Source organism: Hyalella azteca, unplaced genomic scaffold (assembly GCF_000764305.2).
Source record: "Hyalella azteca isolate HAZT.00-mixed unplaced genomic scaffold, Hazt_2.0.2 contig7133, whole genome shotgun sequence".
Classification (NCBI taxonomy): Eukaryota; Metazoa; Arthropoda; class Malacostraca; order Amphipoda; family Hyalellidae; genus Hyalella; species Hyalella azteca.
The window spans coordinates 623,671-650,313 of record NW_025937263.1 but is presented as its reverse complement, the minus strand read 5'-3'; the positions used below and the strand labels follow the sequence as shown (position 1 = coordinate 650,313).

The window sequence follows — 26,643 nt, the reverse complement described above, 5'->3', positions numbered from 1 at the left end:
ATTCTATACATGACATGCTATGCACAATTTTGTGATGACTGATGATGCACTAATTTTTCGATAAGTGAAATTTTTTTCGCTGAGCAAGGAAAATGTGATCAATATTCTTTGTTTTTAATCAATTTTTTTCATAATTGGAGCATTTGCTAACTGAGGTTCTACCGTAAATGCGTTTTTGGAGGTGTCCCGACTAGCCCCGGGGGGGGTGGCCCGAGTAGCCCCGCCGTGCGGAAATGGCCGCAATTTTTTTTTGGAATGAGATAGGCAAAATCTGCCAATTACGTTTTCAAGCCGACACCTGGGTGCAACTTTTATGTAAGTAAAATTTTTTAATATGGCGAATATTTTTTTGCTACAGACCTTAGCAGAAGTAACTTTTCAAAACGGCGTTTTTCACCATTTTTCTCAGGAATTTTTCAAAGCTAGTAAATGTTGTATTTTTCGACTGCCTTTATACTACATAGATAGGAAAAATGTTGTTGTTTACGCCACTATATTTAGTTTTGCAATATTCCAATTAGTTTCGCTACTATAACAGTTTTATGCCGTGTCGGAGGTGTGTCCCGAGTTGCCCCGCCAGTCCCCAGTTACCCCGGTTGATGGTACCGTGTTTACCCTATATAAGTGGAACAATATAGTATCATTGTCCTGACTTAGTGGAATTCTATAGGCAGGTAACATAATAGTGATAATACTTGAAAAAACCTAGCATTTTGAGATTTTGTACCAATCAATGCTCCTTTATTGACTGACCAATGGTACACTTGCACCACCTCTTACAACATCAAACTGCATAATAAATGAAGCAAAAGAGAATTCATAGTGGAATTCTAACCAGTCTGTAGAGTGTAGACTGAAGAGTCTGTACACCAACTCACCAAAGTACCATCTAAAGGAAACTTGGATGTTTAAATTGTTTGTCCCTTTGAACAATAAAAAGGTAGTTGCCATCAAGACTGTAAAGCATGGCACAACATAGGTCGAGGATGCTGATTTCATGCACCAAAGAGTACGAGGTGGATGCCACTGGACGCCGGTCGCCAATTATGCTTCTCCATAAATCGCGATTTACGATCGATATGGCCGATGCGCCACAATGATCCACATGCTACGATCATAACTACATGTCGTAGCGCGTAGTTCCAATTGCTGTGAGAGCTACATTTGAGCACCCAAGCATACGTGCTCACAACCACCTAAACTACGCGCTGTAGCGCGCAGTTCTGATTGTTGTGAGAGTGTATATTTGAGCACCTAAGCATACGTGCTCAGAGGCCAGAGCCATCAGAACTACTCAATGTAGCGTGCAGTTCTGATGGTTCTAAGTGCATATATTTGAGTGCTTGCATTGAGAGAGCCTCACGGCACTGACAATGGATAACAAAGCAGCTTGTGATGAATCATTTCAANACGCAATAGATCGCGTTACAACGCAATAGATCGCGTTACAACGCAATAGATCGCGTTACAACGCAATAGATCGCGTTACAACGCAATAGATCGCGTTACAACGCAATAGATCGCGTTACAACGCAATAGATCGCGTTACAACGCAATAGATCGCGTTACAACGCAATAGATCGCGTTACAACGCAATAGATCGCGTTACAACGCAATAGATCGCGTTACAACGCAATAGATCGCGTTACAACGCAATAGATCGCGTTACAACGCAATAGATCGCGTTACAACGCAATAGATCGCGTTACAACGCAATAGATCGCGTTACAACGCAATAGATCGCGTTACAACGCAATAGATCGCGTTACAACGCAATAGATCGCGTTACAACGCAATAGATCGCGTTACAACGCAATAGATCGCGTTACAACGCAATAGATCGCGTTACAACGCAATAGATCGCGTTACAACGCAATAGATCGCGTTACAACGCAATAGATCGCGTTACAACGCAATAGATCGCGTTACAACGCAATAGATCGCGTTACAACGCAATAGATCGCGTTACAACGCAATAGATCGCGTTACAACGCAATAGATCGCGTTACAACGCAATAGATCGCGTTACAACGCAATAGATCGCGTTACAACGCAATAGATCGCGTTACAACGCAATAGATCGCGTTACAACGCAATAGATCGCGTTACAACGCAATAGATCGCGTTACAACGCAATAGATCGCGTTACAACGCAATAGATCGCGTTACAACGCAATAGATCGCGTTACAACGCAATAGATCGCGTTACAACGCAATAGATCGCGTTACAACGCAATAGATCGCGTTACAACGCAATAGATCGCGTTACAACGCAATAGATCGCGTTACAACGCAATAGATCGCGTTACAACGCAATAGATCGCGTTACAACGCAATAGATCGCGTTACAACGCAATAGATCGCGTTACAACGCAATAGATCGCGTTACAACGCAATAGATCGCGTTACAACGCAATAGATCGCGTTACAACGCAATAGATCGCGTTACAACGCAATAGATCGCGTTACAACGCAATAGATCGCGTTACAACGCAATAGATCGCGTTACAACGCAATAGATCGCGTTACAACGCAATAGATCGCGTTACAACGCAATAGATCGCGTTACAACGCAATAGATCGCGTTACAACGCAATAGATCGCGTTACAACGCAATAGATCGCGTTACAACGCAATAGATCGCGTTACAACGCAATAGATCGCGTTACAACGCAATAGATCGCGTTACAACGCAATAGATCGCGTTACAACGCAATAGATCGCGTTACAACGCAATAGATCGCGTTACAACGCAATAGATCGCGTTACAACGCAATAGATCGCGTTACAACGCAATAGATCGCGTTACAACGCAATAGATCGCGTTACAACGCAATAGATCGCGTTACAACGCAATAGATCGCGTTACAACGCAATAGATCGCGTTACAACGCAATAGATCGCGTTACAACGCAATAGATCGCGTTACAACGCAATAGATCGCGTTACAACGCAATAGATCGCGCTACAACGCAATAGATCGCGTTACAACGCAATAGATCGCGTTACAACGCAATAGATCGCGTTGGAACACATTAGATCGCGTTAGAACACAATAGATTGACAAATTTTTTCAGCAGTAGCATGGGCGCGCCTGACGTATGCACATTGTGATAGGGTAACAGATACAAGCAAGCTGGAGATGCGCGCGGTAATGGCGGGCTGATTGAGCAATCTATAGTTTGTGATCGGTCATGGCTGCCCGAGCCATAGTTTATGATCGGTCATGGACAGATTGGGCGCTGATTTAAGGTCGAGGTGGCTGATGGAGAGCTTGAAAAGACGCCGATATCTCGAGCTGAAAGGCCCTACTTTACAGCCTGGGATGACCATGACATGTATAAAAATTAGAGCATAGTGTCAAATCAGAGACTTTTTTTTAGACTCATCCTCAGGCTCAAGTTCACTTTTGAGTCCTATAAGCAGACCACTGAAGTATCATGGATATCACATACCATACCAACATTATCATACACAGGATGAAATTCTTAGATTAGTGGTTCACTTTATAAAAAGCGTTCCACCTTAAGAAAAACGTTCCAGGCATTTAGCAGGCAACTAGAAACAGGTTTGCAGGCCATCAGAAATCGGCTTTGGAATGAACATTGAGTCAGGCAACACAGAGTAGGTCCCAAGATTGTTAATTGAGCGCATCACTCACAGATGAGCAAAAGGGATCTACAGAAGGAAATACCACTATTTTCTCTTAACATAATGGTTTCAAATTAATCACAAATAAACCTTTATTGCAATTGCACCTATTCATTATGTCAGCTTTCAAATTGAGGAAGACTCATTGCAATCAGAGAAACTTATCAAAGAAAAGGCGATGCACAATTAACATGACACTTGACTCAGTTGAATGACTAGACTAGAGTACTCAAAAATTTAGCATTCAAACCTTTAGATTCTGTGAACCTTGTGATTTCTACATTATTAGAACTTTAGACGGCTCATATCACATAAAATATTCACTCAATTATTGTCTCAAAGTTTGGGAGTTTTATCTGCAGTTAATGCACTGTAGTTACCTCACCCACTGATCGTGTACGGTACTGGGAACTAACCAGTAACCATCATTAGATTTGAGTCTGATGCAACACGATTGATTCTGCATGCATGTATAACATTTACAAAGGTTATTAAACTATTCTGTTGAATGTCAGCTACTGAAAAATTTATAATATAGAAGAATTTGAATCTTTCATTTTTTACATGAGTATATATTGATGTCCTATTGATTGATATCTCTACTACCTTCTTTGTTATTGTTTCCATTTGCATGGTATTCCTGAATCCTGATTGCATCAGCGATCAGTTTTTTATTTGTAGATTGAATAATAGGCAGTTTTTCATGTATTTGTGAGTGAATGTACATAATGAAGATGTTATTCTTTGTGATTTCCATCAATACCTAGTGACATAGCTACATTATTGTATTATGCACTTGAAATAAGAAGTGAACAAACTTCTTCAAGGGTCTTGAGCTTTGAAGATGTAGTCTCATTATTTAATTGCCTCTCAGTTCCTTGATGATATCCTTTCAATTTCTTTTTCAATTGCTTCCCTTCAATTAAATCTTAAAAAAAATTCATACATAAGAAATTGGTTTAAATCTAGAATAAATGAGGAAATTTGTAATTAACTGATTTTTAAAAAATTTGGTTTGCCAATATACCTGCTGGAGGAACAGAAACCTAAAGAAATTAGGAACAAGCCCAAGTTCTGAAAATAAAGCTTAGTAGCCTTTAGCGGTATCAATACTGATTCTCCAACATTATACCGACAAATAAACCCACCCAATGTAACTGTAGAACCAAGTCTTGCTGCCAACCTCATTATTTAGAAACTCATTCCTATAAAGAATGAGGCATGGAGAAAAAGAACTGAAAATTCACAGCCTAGCAAATTTGGAAATTTCAACAAGTTTGAAAATTATCAAGTATGTAATGAATAATTTTTAAAAATGGCAGGTGAAAATTAGCTAAATATTTTTATTGATTTTAACAGAAGTTAGGTAGGGTTTGTAGGAATTGGTGAAATTGTCTGTGCACAGGGGTATTTTTGTCTGATTCAATGACCTCTTTATTTCTCAACGAGAAAAACATGAACAAAAAAAAATACAATATATATACCTATACTTTTACTGACATCTATGTATTATATATGTTGTGATATTGATGATAGAATTTAACTGTCTGCTGTAATGTTGGAATTGATGATTGATAAAAAGTTCAGAAAAACTTATATATATTTTGCAGACTTTGTTTTAGTCCTCCAAGCACAATGGGTAGTCTGGCAATCCCTTTGGTGCTATGGGGACGGGAGCCACCGACCCACAACATCTCCTGCATTCTGCTCACTAAGGACGTAAAAACACTGGTGACGGCTTCACAGGATGGCCAGATCTGTGTATGGGACTTTGATCCCCCTAAATTAAAGGTGAGAGTTTTGCAAATTACAGGAGACTTGAGACATGGAATTTGCCTTAAACATCACATTAGGATGAATTAAAAATTTAATGTTAATGCATTGATAGCTTTTGCAATCTTTAACTCTGTTACCTACATATACACCTTAATTAGTATATTTTTGTTCCTATAGATGATACCTCGTGTGATGCTGGTGGGACATTCGTCTGCCATATCATGCCTTGCTGAGAGCAGCAGTAGCAGCAGCCCCGTGCATACCATCGTCAGCGCTGCCCAAAATGGGTTAATTGTTCTTCTTGTTATGTTCTAATTATGTACATTATTTGTTCCTCCTTCTAGACAACTGGAAATGCTTTCATTGGCAAGGTTTTAGTAGATGATTATTTTTTATTTTATTTGTGAATAAATATTTTGACAATAGTCCAATTTACCGTAAATTTGTAAAGATAAAGTTGTGATATGTCTTAGTTTTAAAAATTATTTCAAGGAAATAATTTTTCTTATGCTTTTGTTTGATATAGATTGTAGCTAAAGATTCTGTATGCTTCATCTTGAAAAAAATTCATTTATACTAGTTTGTCAATTTACCTTGGATTTAGAATAAAGCTTAATAAGGGCCTACATATTAAAATATTTTACCACCTTGCAAGTTATTTTGGATTCTGATAAAAGCCTAAAAGTGTCATGCCTATTATTCAAGAAAATAATTTTCATTGTATACCGTACTACCTGGTATAGGTATATATAAAGATTAAAGATGGAGATATTTTACGGAAAATCTACTCATAATATTGAATCTGTGCCTGTGAAAACAGTGATCATTATAATTACTTAGTAGCAATGAGACTAATTGCTGTTATGGATGAATTAAGCTGGTAATTTTATTTGCCTGTTCACAGAGAGTTTTGCGTCTGGGACCTCAGAGACGGGCGTTGCTTAGAAGTTGTCACTTCTCATTACATTCATTCTAACATCACAGTGAGTTGGCTCTTGCCTTATTTTAATGTATCAGTATTTTGAGAACATAATAAAATGCATTTTAAAGGAAATAATCTTGAGTGTTCTGAAGTGATGAGAAAACCCAAATTACAAATCAAATTAATTCATAAACAAAAGTTGAATGATGGTATTGCTGTCAAATATCTGCATTGCAACACACATGGCAACCAATTAAATGAATGGATTTAGAAATATTTGTTTCTTCTGTAACTTATTAAAAAAAACAGTTAGTGGGTATGTAGGTATACTTTGCATTGTGTTCAATAATAATATTTATATTATAGTATCTAGTGTTCAAATTTGCATAATTGCTAATTTTTGGACTTGAAGGTTTCCTAATGAATTCCATTAAAAATTTAATTCTGTTGTACCAGATTTTGTTCTCAGAGTTGGGCCATGTGTTGTGAGAGGAAAATCTTACTGTTCTGTGAGCATCAGCAGTTCTGTGTCAATATTTTACTTACAGTGCACACTCTCATTATCTATGTATGATCACTGAAGTTATTTTAAATCCAAGTGCATCAGATGCTGAAATAAATAAATAATAAAAAACTGAATAATATGTTTCTTTACAGACATATCAGATGCTCGGCTCAAAGGAGTACCGGTTGTTCTGCATTGGCAATTATCCTGAGATTCACATCTACGACCCAGCGTCCTTGCAGCTGCTCTGCACTCTGTGTAGTCGCCTCAACCCTGACTGGATTGCGTCCATCCACGTCCTTAGGCCGTCCAAACGCAATGGTAAAATATAATTTTGCATTTCAATTACAAATTAATTTTATAACATTTTTCTGCACTATAACATAAAAATTAAATAATGCATTGCTCTTCTGGTGTCTAATGAGCTTGTAACTTCTTTTAATAAGCTAGTGCATTGAGAAAAAGGGTGACACTTCACCCAGATAGTGAAGCACTTGTTCTCTCAGTGTAGGTCATTCTAACCAAGCTTAGCCAGGCAATGTCATATTAGTGCTAGGTACGTCCGCTATCAGCTTGTGCTGAGGGCATGAAAATGTGTCGCTATTTGGATAATAATAACCATGCATTTTTTGTAGTGTACGTCCCCTGGTGTGCAGACGAGGTGGTGCTGGGGGTGACCCAGGGTGGATGGGTCAAGGTGTGGACGGTGAGTGACAAGGACGTGGGGCGCGGCGAGGCCATCAAAGAACATGAGAGCAAGAAGCTGCGCGCCACCAACGCCAAGTGCCTCGTCTGCTGCGCCTTCAACCAGCGCACCGTCCTTATTGTCACGCCTAAGAGCTGGCAGGCATGGCAGCTCTTACCATTTAATATCTTATGACTCCCATCTTGCTGCCTCCTCCTCCCTTCTTGCTGCCTCTTCTTCCCATCTTGCTGCCTCTTCCTGCCATCTTGCTGCCTCTTCCTACCTCCCATCTTGCTGCCTCTTCCGCGCATCTTACATTCGTTTTCCCTTATTTTGTCTCCCTTGGTTCAATGTTGTGTGTATGTTTAACAAATTTATTCATACTTTTTTTGATTACACATAGTTAGTTTTGCCAGGCATATTTTTTCGTAGACTTTGAAACTTACTTTGCTACAGATTAGTTGTGCACAGATACATTTTTAAAGATCCTCACACGCCATGTTTACCTACCAAATTCCACACTTATTATTGTGCACGTCTGGCTAGTGTATGGAAACAAATCCTACCTTACGTTTAGTGTATAAGTACACGGCAATAAATTGCATAAATGTTATTCAGAACATAAAGCATTTGCAATGTAGAACAATTGAGCATGTACACGTTTGATGTTTAGGTGTACGACGCGGGCGACTTCTCGCAGCTGGCGGAGTGCGGCACGCGGGACGGCGAGACGGCGTACAGCGGCGGCAGCTTCCTGAGCAACGAGGCGGTCGTGGTGTGGGGCGAGACAGGACGCGGCTATGTCTACAAGCTGCCTAACAAGTGAGACCTGCGCCACCTCCTGCCGCTGCTGGTGGGGCCGCCCTTGCCTCTGTTGGTAGGGCTGCCCTTGCCTCTGTTGGTAGGGCTGCCCCTGTTGCTCTTGTTTACGGGTGGTAGTGTAGTGCCTATAGTAGGCAGTGAGAGGGGTAGTGCGGCTGGGAAGAGTAAGCAGCAAGAGAAGTATTGCAGCTGGGAAGAGTAAACAGTATCAGACAGGAGTATTGCGGCTGAGAATGATAAAAAATGTTCCTCTCGTATCACGAAGTCAAAGCAGCATCATGACGCAAAGTTGTAGTGACTACGCCGTAGAGGCCTGGCTGCATCACAGAACTGTTGTCACAATCCTAACCCAACCAAAACAGTGACGCTTCTAGTCCGCACGCTGACATAGGGTATGAGATTAAATGCAGGGGATGATAAAAGCAGTGCGCTACCTGAACTTTTGTGAAGAACTTAACGTGAAGTTCTTTCGAAGAATAGTTTCCACCGTCTATCACGATCGCTTCAGCTACCATTCTGTTATTTTCTGTATCAATTTACTGGTGCATTGTTTGAAATCAGCGTCGTGTAGTAAACTAGGTTGCTTCCCTGCACCGTACGGTAGCTTCTGCACTGCTGAACAGTGGTGGTCTTGATCTGCTCTTCGCATTGAACAGTTCTGCACTGAATTGCACTTTAAATCTGTGTGGTGACATGCACTACCGAGCAGCGCACTGTACTTGTTGTCACGGCTCATCATTTAGTGCACTGCTATATTTTATGACCAGGTTTTCATTTTCACTGCACAGTACAGTTGTTCACTGCATTTTGGTGTATCATTGAATGAACGTACGTACTGCCTACGCCTTTTTGTTCACTGCACTGTACAATATTTCAATGCTCCGGTATCCACTATACCAGGTATCTTGCACAATATGTAATGTACATTAAGTTATTGCCCATGACGTTTAAAATGAAATACGTGGTACAAAACGAGACATAGCAGACTTCATCTATACAACCGTCCACTGTAACGCACCTAACAATCGTCCACTGCACCGCACCTAACAACCGTCCACTGTAACGCACCTAACAATCGTCCACTGTACCACACCTAACAATCGTCCACTGCACCGCACCTAACAAACCGCTAATCACCTGACCACTCACCGCTAATCACCCGACCACTCATCGCTAATCACCCGACCACTCACCGCTAATCACCTGAACGTTCTCTCACTGTCCTCCTGAAGGAGAAGCGAGGGCTCGAGGCGAGGCGCTAGGTCAGTAAACTGTGGGTACCGTGCCTGCTGCCCTGTGTACCGCCATCTGTACTCCCCTCTATACATCCCTATGTACTGCCCTACTGTATTATCCCTCAGCTTCCCTCTGTATAACCCTCGTGCGCTGTCCCTCACTTTTCATGCTAGCTTATGGCTTGTGATTCCTCCTCTTATATTTCCTCACCATCGTCAGATTATTCTTTAGAAAAATCGTCTACTAGCCGATTTTCGTACTGCTGTCCTTGAAACATTATATGTGTACCTATATCTGAAACTTTCATATGCCTGGTACGATTCGATCCCTTCATTATGTTTCTTAGTAGTACATAATTTCATCAACATTCTTTCGATTCCGTTCGCTTGTTCTGCCATCACTTCCGTCGCTATTTTATTCATTGCTTGAGCTAATCCAATATCCATATTCATTGATCATTTGCGTGTAGCCATTTAGACGAATACAATATTAGTTGATCTCTTTCGTTGTTCGTTTGTTGCTGTCAACATACATTCGAGTATGTATGTAGTTTGTGTTTATAAATGTCAGTTTTAAATAAATCTGCACAGCATTTACAATGACCGCTTTCGCTTACAAAAAGAGATCTAGCATATAAAACGGATTTTTCTCCACAAACATGTCGTGCTACTTTGTTTGATTTCTGATATATTTAGGAAATATCTAGAAGCAATTAATAGTAGATCTGTGTTGTTGTAGTCCTGTGTTCCTGTTACTCCCACTGTATAGTCCTTAATTCATGTTGCACACACGCTCTATGTATTTCTCAACGCATGCTTCAGTGTATACCCTGTATTTCCTGCACTCAACAAGGATCAGTAACAGTGGTGAATGCCAGCAAATCATCATCCACGTGAAGGAACTGCGTTAATTCTTTTCAATTAGTGGCAGAAGCAAGCTACGAATTTGTCAGCTTCTCCCCTTCCTCTCCTACCTTGATCAACAATTATTGATCCCACCGAAATCAATAATTATTACCTCGACCTCTTGAAAACTAGCGCATTCACGCTCTCCTCTAGTCCAGACTTTTTTTGATAATTAGATAGTAAGTTTTCCTGCTAAATGGGTTCTTTGAATTTAATTTCCGTCATTTGTGTTCGAAAACCTAGTAAATTTTCATCGGAACTTTTGCTGTGCAAGTTTAGTAGAAAATTTACAAAAATTCAAGCCTCGATTTATTAAGCAAGAATTGTGGGATATGACTTCCAATTAAATATTTAGTACTACTCAACTCCATATATCTGATCTCTTCAAACACTATTGAAGCCGCTGTTTAAATTTGGTTTGAATCAAGCGTCGAGTTATGATCGCTCGCTGAGTCCTTTAATAATAGTTTCAGGGCTCCTGCGCAGTCATTATTAATTATTTATTAGGTATATTAAGGTTTTTTCAGCATTATTTAATTAAAAAATTATTATTGATAATTGAGAGTAACGCTAGCTGTGTCTGCAGTTGCGTCGTGGGCACAAAGGAGTTTCACCGCAAGCAGTCCGACGACTCCTCTCCTATCCTGATCGGCGTGTGTAAACCTCCCACCACCAACGTTAGTATTAGACTCAGGGGCTCTTATCTCTCACTAGAGTTCAATGAGTTGCGGCAATATTGTTGTTAAGCTATTAACTGCATGCACACATATCGTTATTTGGCCTCGTAGCTGTGAGGACAACTAATGCATGTACTAGTGTCCTAAACGCCCAGGAATCGTACTCCAGTGTACAGGAAATATCTTCCCTCTACGGTGTTATACACTTATAGTGAAATACCAAAATGATTAACTTTAATGATGGCCTTGGCATACCTTAGGACCACGTCACAATTACTTTCGTTTCACCTTCGTTTGGGTCAACATATACAGCTCCTACATAAGTGCCTCTTAAATTATATCCTATTATTGACTCTTAAGGTAGGTACCACTGGACCGTCACTAAGACCAACCATGGCGCCCCACTAATGATATATCATTGTACCCAGACGCTGCTGGTGCCGCCGTGTTGGCAGTACCTGATGGTGCCGGTGCAGAGCGGCGCAGAGAAGCTGCTGGTGCGTGGCGACTGTGAAGGTGGCGTGGTGTTGTGGCGTATCCGTGACTTTCAGCCACAGGAACTACAAAAACTCCTCGCCGCCACACCCGTCCAGCCCGCCACCACCAAGATCACCGTGCACACCTCCCTCAAGGACGAGTGGGCCAAGATCGACCCACCGCCTGTCGGTGGGTTGCTTGAGATGCATCCAGCGCTCAGTGGCTACTGTGTGACTCACGAAATATTCATTTCTATGAACGACCCGGTATTTTCATGAAAATATTCATTTTCATGAATGTTAATATCCATTTTCTTGAACGGTTTTATGACCGTTTTTACGACCCAGGCTGTGGATGGCCACTTTTCTGAATAGAGTTTATGCATATTTTATAGACGGGGTTCATGTCTATTCCCAAGATCGTGTTTAACTGAGCCTGAAGCGGGCCACATATCGCAGCAGTAGTTGAGGGCTATAATGGCGCTTGCTTCATCGGTAAGGACGATAACTATTCGCCTTCTTGTTGTGTTGCGCCATATTGTACCGCAAGTACGGTATCAGTTAAATTACCTAAAAATTTTTTATACTAATACTTATGCCACAGGGTTGCTGGACCACGTGGCGCCTGTGGAGGGCCTGTGTGGCGGGGGTGGCGACAGTGTGGCAGAAGGACAGCGCGTGTGCGCCACACTGTTCCTGGGCACACAAGGGCGTGTGGCGTGTGGCAGGGAGGATGGCAGCATCCTGCTCCTGCCTGCCACTGAGGCTATCATGCTGCACCTGCTGCATACTGAGCAGTCGCAGCACGGTCAGTTAGCGTCAACTGATGTGAGCGTCAAGTGATATGAGAGTCAACTGATGTGAGAGTCAGCTGATGTGAGAGTCAACTGATGTGAGCGTCAACTGATATGAGAGTCAACTGATGTGAGAGTCAGCTGATGTGAGAGTCAACTGATGTGAGAGTCAACTGATGTGAGAGTCAACTGATGTGAGAGTCAACTGATGTGAGAGTCATGACTACACTCTCAGTACTGACGTGAGAGTCGACTGATGTGAGAGTCAACTGATGTGATAGTCAACTGATGTGAGAGTCAACTGACGTGAGAGTCAACTGATGTGAGAGTCGACTGATGTGAGAGTCAACTGATGTGTTGCATGAGCAGCATGATTATAGATTTCTTGTATCATAATTCTATGACTATCTATTTCATTATATCAATCATAATAAAAATGACTTATTACCATGAAAATCATTGGTATTATTAAATAAAATAATGATAATAAGAACGAGTGTTGTGTGCAGCGGTGCCGCAAAGCATGATTCTCCGCGGCCACACCCGACGCGTGACGTGCCTCCTGTACCCCCACGGCGACGCTGGCGGGGCACCTGCAGCAGGTGCAGGACCAGCAGGTGCAGGTGCAGTACCAACACCCAGGTACCCAGCCAACCAGCTGGTGTCAGGTGGTGCTGACTTCGCTGTCATCATCTGGGACTTGACGACAGGCGCTCAGCTGACGCGCTTCGTGGTGCAAGCGGGACCTGTGCTGCAGCTGATGACCACACCCAGCACCTGCTCGGTGAGTGCTGCAGCTGATGACCACACCCAGCACCTGCTCGGTGAGTGCTGCAGCTGATGACCACACCCAGCACCTGCTCGGTGAGTGCTGCAGCTGATGACCACACCCAGCACCTGCTCGGTGAGTGCTGCAGCTGATGACCACACCCAGCACCTGCTCGGTGAGTGCTGCAGCTGATGACCACACCCAGCACCTGCTCGGTGAGTGCTGCAGCTGATGACCACACCCAGCACCTGCTCGGTGAGTGCTGCAGCTGATGACCACACCCAGCACCTGCTCGGTGAGTGCTGCAGCTGATGACCACACCCAGCACCTGCTCGGTGAGTGCTGCAGCTGATGACCACACCCAGCACCTGCTCGGTGAGTGCTGCAGCTGATGACCACACCCAGCACCTGCTCGGTGAGTGCTGCAGCTGATGACCACACCCAGCACCTGCTCGGTGAGTGCTGCAGCTGATGACCACACCCAGCACCTGCTCGGTGAGTGCTGCAGCTGATGACCACACCCAGCACCTGCTCGGTGAGTGCTGCAGCTGATGACCACACCCAGCACCTGCTCGGTGAGTGCTGCAGCTGATGACCACACCCAGCACCTGCTCGGTGAGTGCTGCAGCTGATGACCACACCCAGCACCTGCTCGGTGAGTGCTGCAGCTGATGACCACACCCAGCACCTGCTCGGTGAGTGCTGCAGCTGATGACCACACCCAGCACCTGCTCGGTGAGTGCTGCAGCTGATGACCACACCCAGCACCTGCTCGGTGAGTGCTGCAGCTGATGACCACACCCAGCACCTGCTCGGTGAGTGCTGCAGCTGATGACCACACCCAGCACCTGCTCGGTGAGTGCTGCAGCTGATGACCACACCCAGCACCTGCTCGGTGAGTGCTGCAGCTGATGACCACACCCAGCACCTGCTCGGTGAGTGCTGCAGCTGATGACCACACCCAGCACCTGCTCGGTGAGTGCTGCAGCTGATGACCACACCCAGCACCTGCTCGGTGAGTGCTGCAGCTGATGACCACACCCAGCACCTGCTCGGTGAGTGCTGCAGCTGATGACCACACCCAGCACCTGCTCGGTGAGTGCTGCAGCTGATGACCACACCCAGCACCTGCTCGGTGAGTGCTGCAGCTGATGACCACACCCAGCACCTGCTCGGTGAGTGCTGCAGCTGATGACCACACCCAGCACCTGCTCGGTGAGTGCTGCAGCTGATGACCACACCCAGCACCTGCTCGGTGAGTGCTGCAGCTGATGACCACACCCAGCACCTGCTCGGTGAGTGCTGCAGCTGATGACCACACCCAGCACCTGCTCGGTGAGTGCTGCAGCTGATGACCACACCCAGCACCTGCTCGGTGAGTGCTGCAGCTGATGACCACACCCAGCACCTGCTCGGTGAGTGCTGCAGCTGATGACCACACCCAGCACCTGCTCGGTGAGTGCTGNCTCCTTCGTATCTGTATCCTCCTACCGCCCTCTTAACTCCTTCGTATCTGTATCCTCCTAATTAGCGATGATGAGTGGTAGTTTTGCTGACATTAAATTAGGTTTAAGTAACATGTTAAACGCATGTTGATGCAGTCATTTTTTGTAGTAATCAAGGTTACATTCAAACCTTGACGGTCCATAGGCAGCCAACCATGCCATTAAAGTTACATTTTCCAATACTATCTGTGTGAAATAAAGTGGTAGCAGCTAATACTATTACTATTGTTAAGTGTTCTATATTAGAGCTAAGAGTAATAATAGGTAGCAGCTAATACTATTACCATTAATAATATTCTATATAAGAGCTACGAGTAATAATGGGTAGCAGCTAATACAATTACTATTAATAAGAGTTCTATATAAGAGCTACAAGTAATAATATTGCGGGTGGTTTACAGTGCAGCTACTGGCTGACGAGTACGCGGCCATGACACCAGGGTCACTAGAGGCCGCTGAGCTCACTAGCACTAGTCACTACCAGCGCATCAACCTGCTCACTCACCCCGCCTCTCCTGAGGCTGCTAAGAAAATTGCAGGTATGGAGCCACGTCTCTTTTTATTCCTTTAATTCTCATTATAGGCAATACCCTCGAGTTAATTGTTAGTTCTCATTACAGGCAATACCCTCGAATTAATTAATAAGAGATGATGGTGCGTAATCCACTCCATATCTCCTTAGGCTGGCGAAAAAATTGCAGGTATGGCCAACGTATCTTATTCTTCTTTTAATCCTCACTCTAGGTACTACCCCAATTACTAATTGAACGATTAGTTATTCTTCAAATCGGTATTTTTCTTTGAAGTTTGCTTATCTTGTTGAGAAAATCCTCGTCTGACAATTCTTAGTCCAATTATTTGCCAATAAGTTAGCCCAACCACTGACCATGCGAAGAGTACGTAATTTCTCATGAGAATGTTCAATTGAGTTCAATATTCTGCATCGCGTGCTGATCGATTGTAACATTTATTCACGAAATCAGTAGAACCGGTAAATAATTTCGTAATTATCATCATATTTTATTAGCTTCTTTTCATAGTCAGGGAATTACGGACAAAGAAAAAATTTATTTTCGTCGGTCGATGTGACGGGCCTAATGCTGAAAACTGGCAGCTCGAAAGTTGCCAATGCGATCTAATAGTTTACATTGGTTTCTAAATGTGCGCTACTGAAGTACCTGGTATTAACAACACTTATATTCCGAATCTACACTCCATTTACTTCAATTGTTCTTCACATCTCTCGCTCCCCTTTTACTTACTAATTGTTCATTATGGTTGGTGTGTCGCTGCCCGTTGGGGCGTATAACTTGAACCAAAGTTATTTTATAGTAATTTATTCTGAACATTTCAGAGTTATTTATTTTTAAAAGTGATTATTTCAGAGTTATATCCTTTGATGAGGACGCTTTTAATATCCCTTAGCTTGGATCAGTTAACAAGGAGAGGGAGTTATTTAGTAAAAATAATCCTAGTAAAGGTCAGCATACAGCGTGGCGGTTAAAGGTTCAGCATTAACAATAATATGAACTGCACAGTGCGCTGTCAGCAAGCCGTGTATGAAGTTCACCGTAGCTCATTGCACTCAGGGACGTAAGCGAGACTTTTTTCTAACTAACGCTTTCTCCTTCGTGTGCGTCATCCTGACCCAGTTTGGCAGAACATAATTGCGTATCAGTGAAGAAAGTGTGTCACAATTTGGACGATATTATCCATTCATTTTTTAAAGTGTATTTTTAGTGCGGAAACAGGGAGCGCCTGTTTTCGACACACTAGCATCATCACTCTACGAGTGCTCACGGACACGCGACCGACATTTTTGTGTTTAGCTCTCCCTCCTCCGAGAAGGAGCTGAGACTCGCTATTACTTTATTGCAGTCTTGAACACATAATACTTATGCTTCATTCATTGTAAATCTCTTAATATAGTTATAACCAATTATGTGTGGTATCAGCATTCAGCATTGTGAACGCTTGCGTGATCATGTTTTTATGCGTCCAATTTTTGTTATGTCTCTGTGAGTGCGTCAGTGCGACCAGAAAACATCTCGTTGTTTATAATCTTATCTTCAATATATATGTTAGTGTTATCTGTCTATTACTCATGCATGTCATTTCAAATAATATATATCATTTACTCCTACTATTATGAACAAATATCTCACATGGCTTCTAAAATATCATATGCTATTCGCCGCTTTATGATTACTATTGAATATTGGCAGAACCTTTCAATTTTATTGAAATGTTCTGCCGGTTTTCGCTTTATTTAATGCCTGTTAATTTGTTACTATAACTTTGATTCGCGTGTTGACTTGTGATTATTTATATGAATGAGTCTCTGAATAGGTACCCGCTTTAAGAAGCCCGTAAATTCTATTTGTGTGGGACTTAAATATTTGTTGTATTATATATACTGAGTCTGTAAATCAACGTGCTACTGTGGCCCATATACCTGGCAGCTTACGACGTTCTCATTAGCATATAATAAAAAAGCCTCTTATTAAACCAGTAAAAGCGACCTGTTCAGTTGGAAACCTGAGATGCAAATATTAATATTAATTAATATTAATGAGGCTGTAATGTTTTCCCCCGCGGCCTGCAGAGTTCTTTGGTAAGGTCAAAGATAAGGCCGGCGAGATGGAGAAGAAAATGAAGGATAAGGACAAGCACGGTAAGATATTCTTTGGTGCTGCACGCACGATGTTGCTTATGGACGTATTGTTTGCTTTATGCTTGCATGTATCATGAGTCACACACACAGACGACAGTAGCGATCATGCCGCGAAATTTAGCGAGTTATCACCCGCGTTATGAAATTTTATCACTGAAATCATTTTGGTTCAACATAGTTTTGTCCATATTATTTTAGATTTGTTCTTATTATTCCTAATAAGCTAAAGTGTGTGAGTGTCATAAATATTACCTAATCAAAATTACAAATTTGTCTCCCCGCAAATCAGTTTTATTTCATCTTATCAAGTATTTCTCGGAATGATGGAATCGAGACTGTTGTCTGTAGTGAAGGTTTGGCAAGGCTTATTTATACATAGCACGAGTTGGGTGCATCGTTTCGCATTTTGTGTTACTTTATTCGATTGCATTTCGTTCTGCTTTTTTCGATTGCATTTCGTTCTGCTTTCTTCTACTCATTCGCAGATTGCAGTTTTTTTGCTTCGCAGTACAATGAGCTTACCCTGCGCTTTTTACAGTATTTTCTAGTACAGTTTATTTGTTGTTGCTGTACAGGGTTATTCTGTATGATGGACTCAATAAAATAAATGTATATTTATTTAAGTATGAATTCTTAATGAATAATTTATACACCAATGGGAAAAGAAAGATTCATTTTTTTAAATATATAAATACCTATTCAATATGTCCCCCTTTTGAGGTAAACAGAGTTGCTGGTAGAGGCGGGACGTAAACAGAGTTGCTGGTAGAGGCGGGACGTAAACAGAGTTGATGGTAAAGGCGGGACGTAAACAGAGTTGCTGGTAGAGGCGGGACGTAAACAAAGTTACTGGTAGAGGCAGGACGTAAACAGAGTTGCTGGTAGAGGCGGGACTAGAGGCGGGACGTAAACAGAGTTGCTGGTAGAGGCGGGACGTAAACAGCTTCCTTGACGTAACCCCACAAGAAATAGTCACATGGGGCGAGATCAGGTGATCTCGGTGGCCAGAAGTGTAGAGTGACTGATCCAAAAAGATTCAAATATAGTTAGGTTAAAAAAAAGTTGAATAGTTTGAAAAAAATGAATCTTCTCTTTCCATTGGTGTATATATTATACATTTTTTATTGATACTTGAATGAATGAGAATTTATTAAATTGGTTCCATAATTTTGAAAATCCTGTTTAATACTTTTATATTATGGTAAATCATTAGTGAATTATTGAATGGTATGACCAAATAATGACAATATTTATCAGCAAGACAGTTTTTTTAATATTTTAACATTGTTCGTGCAATTTTAATGTTTGGTTGCTTAAAGCACGCGAGCATTAACAACATTTTTGCCGTGTTTTGAGAACTGACTCGCATCAGCCGCTCGACTTTCTATTCATTTGAGTTCTTAATTGGAAATTAAGTATTCCAAAAGTTGCACTCACAGGCACAAGAATATGTACGGGCATTTGCATTTGAGAATTTTGTGATGCATGCACTCAACTTGGCTAAATTTTATGCTGTGATAGTTCCAAATGCAAGTCAAACGCGATTTTTTCTGCGCTTGATGATCTTGAGGAATTTTCTCGTAGTTGTAGTTTTAATTAAACTATTTTTATTTTGGCCTTACGCCGTGCTCATTGTACCGCATGTCTCCGTATAGCGCTTTTCGTTTTTATATAGCACTACCTCGTTTTTATAAAGAGCTTTGATATCAGATGCCAGTTTACTGATGATAAATAGTTCGATAACACACTTATCGAAATATCAAGAAACATATGGTATTTTTGCTTCCTAGTTACGTTTTCCCAGTGATTTTGCCAGCTTTATTTGTCTTAGTTTTACTACTATTTGTTGCGGTTTCTATGAAGACGCATTCGTACGTTGTGCATTATTTTACTTAGTGTAGAACTGTAGATTAACACGTAGCGTTCCCTGTGCTTGCGAGATTATCATTAGACTCGCGATTATTTTGCCTGCTAATTCTTCACAGTTTGATGCAGTATTTCATTTGCTTATCAAGTTACTGAACAGTACGACTCAAAGAAATTGATACGCATGGATTATTTTATGAAAGTATAGTATTGTGCAGGAAAATTTTGTGTCATCTCTATTATGGAAGCCTAACATTAGTCGCAGGTGAAATAAAAAAATTCAAAAATGCTTAATTTTACAAAGTGCATCCAATTTATGAATACATTTATTTGAGTTGTATTCATATAAATCGCACCATGTTTACGATGTGTTGAATTGATGTCCGCTCTCAATAATGCTATTTCTACGGCACAACCATGACTTGAACTCCGCACGATTGCATAAATGACATGTATGAACTTTTCAGTATGCTTTCTTGGCGGATGCCAGCAAATATGCATCGTATATGCATTTCAATCATTATTTTACATTCTCTGTTAACCCTTTGTCTACGGATATTTCAAGCGCCGTCAATAGTATTATCATCTTAAAGAACGGTAACAAGGAGTTAACGTGAGTAGGCAAACGTGTTCACAAATGAATCGGTTGCGAAAAAATTTCTATTGCCTGTTCCTTATAACTCTGATTGATCAAGACGCGATTGTCATGTGCGCATGCAAATATTACATCAGTCGCTGCCCATTAATCCACTTGTTCTTTGCTCCATACATTCTTGCTGTGTATTGTGGATGCAAATTACAATGATTTGTCAGAGAATTGTTCGCATGGCATTGTCCATGCCCGCAGCCGCTATATTTGCTCTTGTTTGACTCCCTCCATATGCTCATCGTCTTCTTGCCCTGCATCGTCACACGGCCTCGGCATCTCCTCGCTCCTTCGTCATCTTGCAACTTCGCTGATGAGATTTTGCGTCATCCAACACCTCGACATTTGATATAATATAAGAATGTTATTAAATCGTAAATATTCTCGAAATTGAAGTACGTATCCCAACGACAATAATTTTCTTCGTCACTGCAACGGTCCATAACACACCACGTCACGGTAACACATAACGCTCTCCACGTCACGGTAACACAACGCTCTCCACGTCACGGTAACACATAACGCTCTCCACGTCACGGTAACACATAACGCTCTCCACGTCACGGTAACACATAACGCTCTCCACGTCACGGTAACATAACGCTCTCCACGGCACGGTATTGCGTCGTGCTGCAGACCTGATCGGGCGGGCGCTGGAGAAGGCGTCGTCAGCACACGGCAGTTCAGGAGGCACGGCTGAACCCCACGACCAGCACGACGGTACCGTGACGTCTCCCCCTCTCCCCCCACACCTTGCCCCCTGCACGCATGTTTGCTTCCTACAACATGTCCCTGTAGTGGCTTGACATATTCCTTAGATGCCATTCTCGCTTGTTTAATACCTGCGTAGTGCCCTCTCCCTGCTCTATATACATAGCATGTTCCTTCGTATCATTATTAACTTCATGTTCATTATTGATTCATGTTTACATGATCATTGCTTACGCGATGTATCGCGTATTAGGTTCCAACTTCAGAGCCGCAATCGATACCCCAGACATACATCCACGTTGCCTTATATGTGCTCATCGGGTCAACTTGTCCTCGAATGTCAGGGCAGCTTGTTCGTAAAGGTCGGGACGGTAGACCCCTGAATCTCGGGACAGTTCATATTTTCGTATCAACTTGCTCCTGACATTCGAGTTCCTGCGCGTCGTGAAGTCGTGGGGATGGATGCTCAGAAATTACCATGCCATTAATCTATCTGCCAATCCCCATGGCAATGTTACAGTTTTTGGTATCGCCGTAGACGCATAATGTTGGCTTTAGATGTAAACAAGCGAGTCACAAGCGCAAGTCCGGCACGAATGTCATGTTCTTGCATACCTTACTTCGTGAGCTCAAGTCTTCAACAATAAGTGTTCATACGATAAGTTCAACATATAGCCCACTGGTAAGCTCAACATGATGCTTCGTTGTAACTATGATCGACAGTAGTTGGCTACTTAAACTGTATGCTATAGTATGAGCGAATTAACATACCTCTAATCGCGCGAAGTCTTTATTTCGATTGTTTATAATTTGTTATTCCTCGGGTCCTGATGAAGCCAGGAAGCCCGCTTCGCAAAGAAATGCCACCGGCAGTCGGTCCTGACCATACTTATGTTACTGCCATTATGCCGCCCTGTAGCCTTTGAGCCGACAGCTCTTAATTGGCACTCGAGCAGGAGATGTCCAATGGCGTGGAAGACTGCTTGGCTGTAGCGGCACATGTCTGAGTGGGTGCTGCTTTGGTGGTGGTTTGTACAGTCAGGGATGGTGGCCGCAGCGGAGTCCGGCAAGGTCTACCCTGTCTGTTTAGTTCAACTGCTCCTCTGTGCGGCTGATGTTAGAGGGAGGATCCAGTACTTTGTTTATGGGTATAGATTAGTGAGGACGTTTCTGGTTGTGTGTATGTATATGTTAATGAAATAAGCTGGGAGAGTGGATAGGGTATAGAGTACTATTGTGTGAGGTATATGTTAGTACGGCTTGTTGACAATTTGTCAGGGTGTTCGTAGCAGGTTCTGAAAATAATGGCGGGGGCTGAGGGGTTAAAAAAGAAAGGGGCAGGAGGGTAGTTCTCAGATCGAAGGATCTTTGGAGGACTTTGGTTTCAGAATGGACATGATGTGACGTGAGTCTGTGGTATCAAGTGCGTTTCTAGTGAGGGGCTTTTTGGATGGTTTATAGGTGGTTGTTGAGCCTAATGGACATTACTGCTATAACATGGTTGGACTGGCATAGTCCAGGACTGAGCGTATGTATCATTTTTATACAAGTATGAGAGTTACTTTGTTCTGTCCGAATGTTGTTCCTGTGAGGGCTCTTAAAGCGTTCAGACAGTGTCTGCAATATTAATACAAGTTGTCATGCATACGTGGCTATACGATTCCAGACTATCTTGTTGCAGACTCAAGCTGATCACGCGTCTCTTAATTACGAAGGTAGAGCGCTGAAATGGAATATATTGCAAAAAATAATTTAGTTATATTTAATATCGGAACAATTGAATGATGAAACGGCTCACAAATTCTGTCAACATCAAGTATTGTGGTGAAATGCATGCAGTTTTGTGAATGTCAGTTGAATTTTTTAACGACTTTCATTAGTTGGCATTTTGGTTCCAGAGATAAGGCAATTCCTCATTGTTTACCACGAGAGATTTTTGAAGTATGACTTTTTTGCAGCATTTTGTGTGCATTGTTTCATTTTTTCTTTGTGTTTCCGATCTCTGTCGAATTTCTCGAACTTAATTTTCTACGATCTTGCCTTTATAGTTTCGCGTGTGCCATGCCCCACGATAAACTCGGTATTGACTGTATTATTTTCTGAGCTCCTGTGTGCATTGAAGAGGCTGAATTTTATGCACGCAAGCATGCATCTTCCGATTGGACAGGTTGCAAAGTGATCTCGCTCGTCGAAGTGAATTATGAACACAGGCCACTATCAGAATTCGGCAGGAGTTGGAAGTGTTTATCGAATTTTCTCACGCATATTCCATTATCCATGCTAATTATACCGATTGTAGCTTGGTTAATATAATCTAAGTTCACCCCGAGTTTTTTTGACTAGAAGAGTTAATTAGATGTGTTTCATTCACAGAATATAGAGTGAAATTCAACGCTTGCATGTCCGTTCATTTTGCGTGCAGTCTAGAAGTAGGCATATATGATATAATTACTTATTGTTTATTCAAACATCGTAGTGTAAATTTTGATTGCTGAAGTTAATGATTTCTTGTTACGATTTTATTTCAAGAATCATGCAAGACCAATTCAATTAAGCTATTACTGAGTTATCATTTTCCCGATAACACCACTTCTGTCGTCACTCCCTACAATAACAATTTATCGATGTTTTAATCAAATGGTGAATGCAAAAGGTCGCAGGAAAACAAAGTCAGTGGTTAGCGATGGTTCTGGCACTTTTTAGTTAGTGTGAGGGTATAACGGGTTCCATTGTTACGACATTTGTAGGCCGGGCGACATGTAGCGTATAGTAGACATGAGGCGTATACTGGACATTTGGCGTAAGTTGACCTGTGGCGTATGGTAGACATTTGGCGTATAGTTGACATAGACGTATAGTAGACATTTGGCGTATAGTATAGACCTGTGGCGTGTAGTAGACATTTGGCGTATAGTAGACATGTGGCGTATAGTAGAGATGTTAGCGTGTACACAGCAGCACAATGTACAGGCGCCAGCAGCGGTATCATGTGGCGTGTACGGGAGTCTTCCTGCAGACAAGACACGAAGCCTCGCGTCCACACTCGCTGCACACACACGGTGAGACATTGCCTCACTCAGTTCCATGAGTGTCGTCAGTCTGCCTGCTACAATGCTTCATCAACGCCTCTCTTATTTAGTTCATTTATTTCTCATTTCGTAACTTATTTTACAAAATTTCTATAGAGTTCCATATTATAAATACTAAGTTTATCTATACCTTTGAGAGTGCTTTATTAGTGATTTGTGATTTTGCAATGCATCGATTGCTATCATTAGTCTATTCGTGATGCGTATAGTGCAGAGTTTTAGATGGCAGAGACAATTCGTTTGGTCTGCTTCCTCTAATTTGTAACTGCAGGCAATAATCTTCGCCGTGCCTCACTCATGCAGTCACAAACAAGTTCAGGAAACTTGCCTGGAAATGCTTCAATAACTTCGCCGGGAAACATTCGTAGCTGCTGCGTATCGTTGCGTAGATGAGATGCGTGTCCGCTCCTCGACCGTGTATAGAGGCGACCGTGGTTTTGTTAATGCTTTTCGTATCAGATGCCATGTAACTTATGTCACCTTCAGTAGAGTATGGGCTTAGGAAAATTTTTATTGACTACTTTAAGACATGCATGCTTTTTCCTCACAGAATTGTAGGTTTGGTTCTATATGTGAAGATGAATTAGTTCAGCATCCAGCTGTCGCTTGATTAGAAAATGTAAAATTTTGCAGAAATTTGTGAAGTTTGTAGAATTTCTTCGTTGCCGTTGCTTGATGCAATTCAACGGTGCACTGGTGTTACGCGTTACGTAAATTTCATATTTTGTTCAACACCTAAAGCAACGAGTTGTGCAATCTTAACAACGGTCCGGGCCGATTATTTGGTTAATATTATACTTATAATGTTGAAAGTTGTGGCTGTTATCATTAATTCTGCGGCATAAGTACATTTATATATACACCAAGTTCTATAAGTTACATAGATTCGCTTTCTTTTTATCCCTGAATTTCGTTGACGCGTTCTATGGTAATTGCGATCTTCTAAAGCGCAGCCACTTTCTGCACATTGGTATGAATTTTTACCAGTTTCTTGTGTGTGTTGGTATATCTTAAGCGAATTTCTGTAGAGTTTTGTTCCTACTTGGCGATGCAGATTCTCTTAAAGATCAGCGATCTTCTCCCTCACCACACTTACCCCTACATTGTCCCGCAAATAATTGGAGTAACCTTCCCATGGTGGTAAGACTTCAACGCAGAGATTTTTCACACACGGAGGAGCACATATCACCTTATTGATCGAGCGTTATTGCTAATCTCCCCTGCCTTATAAAATTACATTTAAGGCCCCAGTAATAAACTGAATGTATAGTCGTCGTGTGCCTTGAACACGTGAAATCTCTTCGACTTATTCTCCCGTGCACCGTCCAATTCCCCAAACCATGACTCCCTTTGCTGCTTGTGTGTGTTATTTGCTTCCTATATAATAACCCCGCAACTCTGTTCCCTGCATCCGTAAACTGGATACCGCCCTGCTTACGAGTCGTAAATAATAATAAATACTGCACTGCTAACGAGTCGTAAACTGGATACCGTCTTATTTACGAGTCGTATTAACTGGATACCGTCCTGCTTACGAGTCGTAAACTGGATACCGCCCTGCTTACGAGTCGTAAACTGGATACCGCCCTGCTTACGAGTCGTAAACTGGATACCGCCCTGCTTACCACCTATCTTGCAGCAGGAATAAAAACGCGGTGTCGTGTGAAGAACATTCTGAACCCGTTCCTTTCATTTGCGGGAAAGAAGATTCAGTATCTCTATTTCATTGTTTCAGTTTGTAAAGTAATTGATATCTTTAGTTATGGAGTCTTTTCGATTTATTAATTCTGGGCAACTGTTACGTCTGAGCTTTTTTTTATGCTACGACAGTTGCAATGCTTCAACCGTATTTGTCTGAAGTATTTGTACTTTAACCTACAATAATTGAGGTTATTCAAAAATGCTTTTTGATACAAATTCTATAAATACATTAATAGACACAAAACAGATGCTGTGAAATTTGCACTTAACGTAAAACGCAACTATTCAAAGCTTATGCTATTGATCAGAATAGTGTACGAGTTGTTTACGTAGTTAAATTGTAATTTGATGTTGATGTAGATGCGCATGGGATTTGACAAATAATTTAATAATAGACTTGTAACATGGACATTTGACGGTTATTACTGTAACCTCTAATTTAGACTTGTATTTGCTATGGAATGTAACGTATTATAGATAGAGCATACTACAGCTCACTCAGGCATGAGATTTGTGTTCACTCAGGACAACATTAGGCTGGGAATTGTTAATGTTCATTCAGGCCATCAGTATTCTTAGAATTCTAGATGTTCTCTCCGGTTATCATTATGAAGATAATAGTAAATATATTCATGTAATATTACGCGACCTGTCAGACGGCGCACGCAACATCGAGGTGCCGTGCCAGACCCTGCAGATCGGACAGCTGGTGCTGTCGGTGCTGCACTCCTGGGGTCTGGACCCGGCGCTGGACGCCACCTGCCTGTCCCTGCTGGGTCTCCTCAGACCCAGAGTCCCGCCCGCCTTCGGGCTCGTCACAAAGTCCGGTCAGTAGCAATACCCGGGCACGTATCTTGAAATAACGTACCTAAAGTGAACTAATCTCAATTTAACGTATCGTAACGTAACGTAATTTAACGTAAACACACATATAACTTTATGTATATGAATGCTATAAACGTTACTTCTACAGAAGAAAATGTAACCACTTATCGTTGCCAGATAATGGGTTGAAGCTAAGCCAGCTCGCAGTAATGGGGCCAGACAATGGGTTGAAGCTAAGCCCTGTCTCTTATACACATCTAGATGTGTATAAGAGACAGGTACTCTCCACGTTCCATCAGAAACCATTTCAGTGACCCAAGTGTGAAGATGCATGTGGATGGAGGGAGCTAGACACAGGAATCAAGTGCATAACATTTGATCTTTTGAGACAACAGGACCAAGCTATGT

General features: G+C 42.0%; 1 protein-coding gene across 1 annotated transcript in view; it reads left to right on the top strand.

The window, feature by feature from the left end:
* Positions 1 to 5,261: 5,261 nt before the first annotated feature.
* The window catches only part of LOC108679223 (WD repeat-containing protein 7), a gene marked incomplete at its 5' end in the record, with an annotated part of 36,801 nt that continues 15,419 nt past the window's right edge, over positions 5,262 to 26,643 (top strand). The window contains 16 exon segments of the mRNA XM_047881136.1: positions 5,262 to 5,442; positions 5,605 to 5,714; positions 6,332 to 6,410; positions 7,007 to 7,175; positions 7,511 to 7,701; positions 8,213 to 8,361; positions 9,594 to 9,623; positions 11,089 to 11,179; positions 11,608 to 11,845; positions 12,260 to 12,463; positions 12,959 to 13,230; positions 15,130 to 15,262; positions 17,329 to 17,397; positions 20,546 to 20,629; positions 26,067 to 26,237; positions 26,384 to 26,391. Of these exon segments, the coding sequence (XP_047737092.1) occupies positions 5,287 to 5,442; positions 5,605 to 5,714; positions 6,332 to 6,410; positions 7,007 to 7,175; positions 7,511 to 7,701; positions 8,213 to 8,361; positions 9,594 to 9,623; positions 11,089 to 11,179; positions 11,608 to 11,845; positions 12,260 to 12,463; positions 12,959 to 13,230; positions 15,130 to 15,262; positions 17,329 to 17,397; positions 20,546 to 20,629; positions 26,067 to 26,237; positions 26,384 to 26,391 (2,154 nt within the window).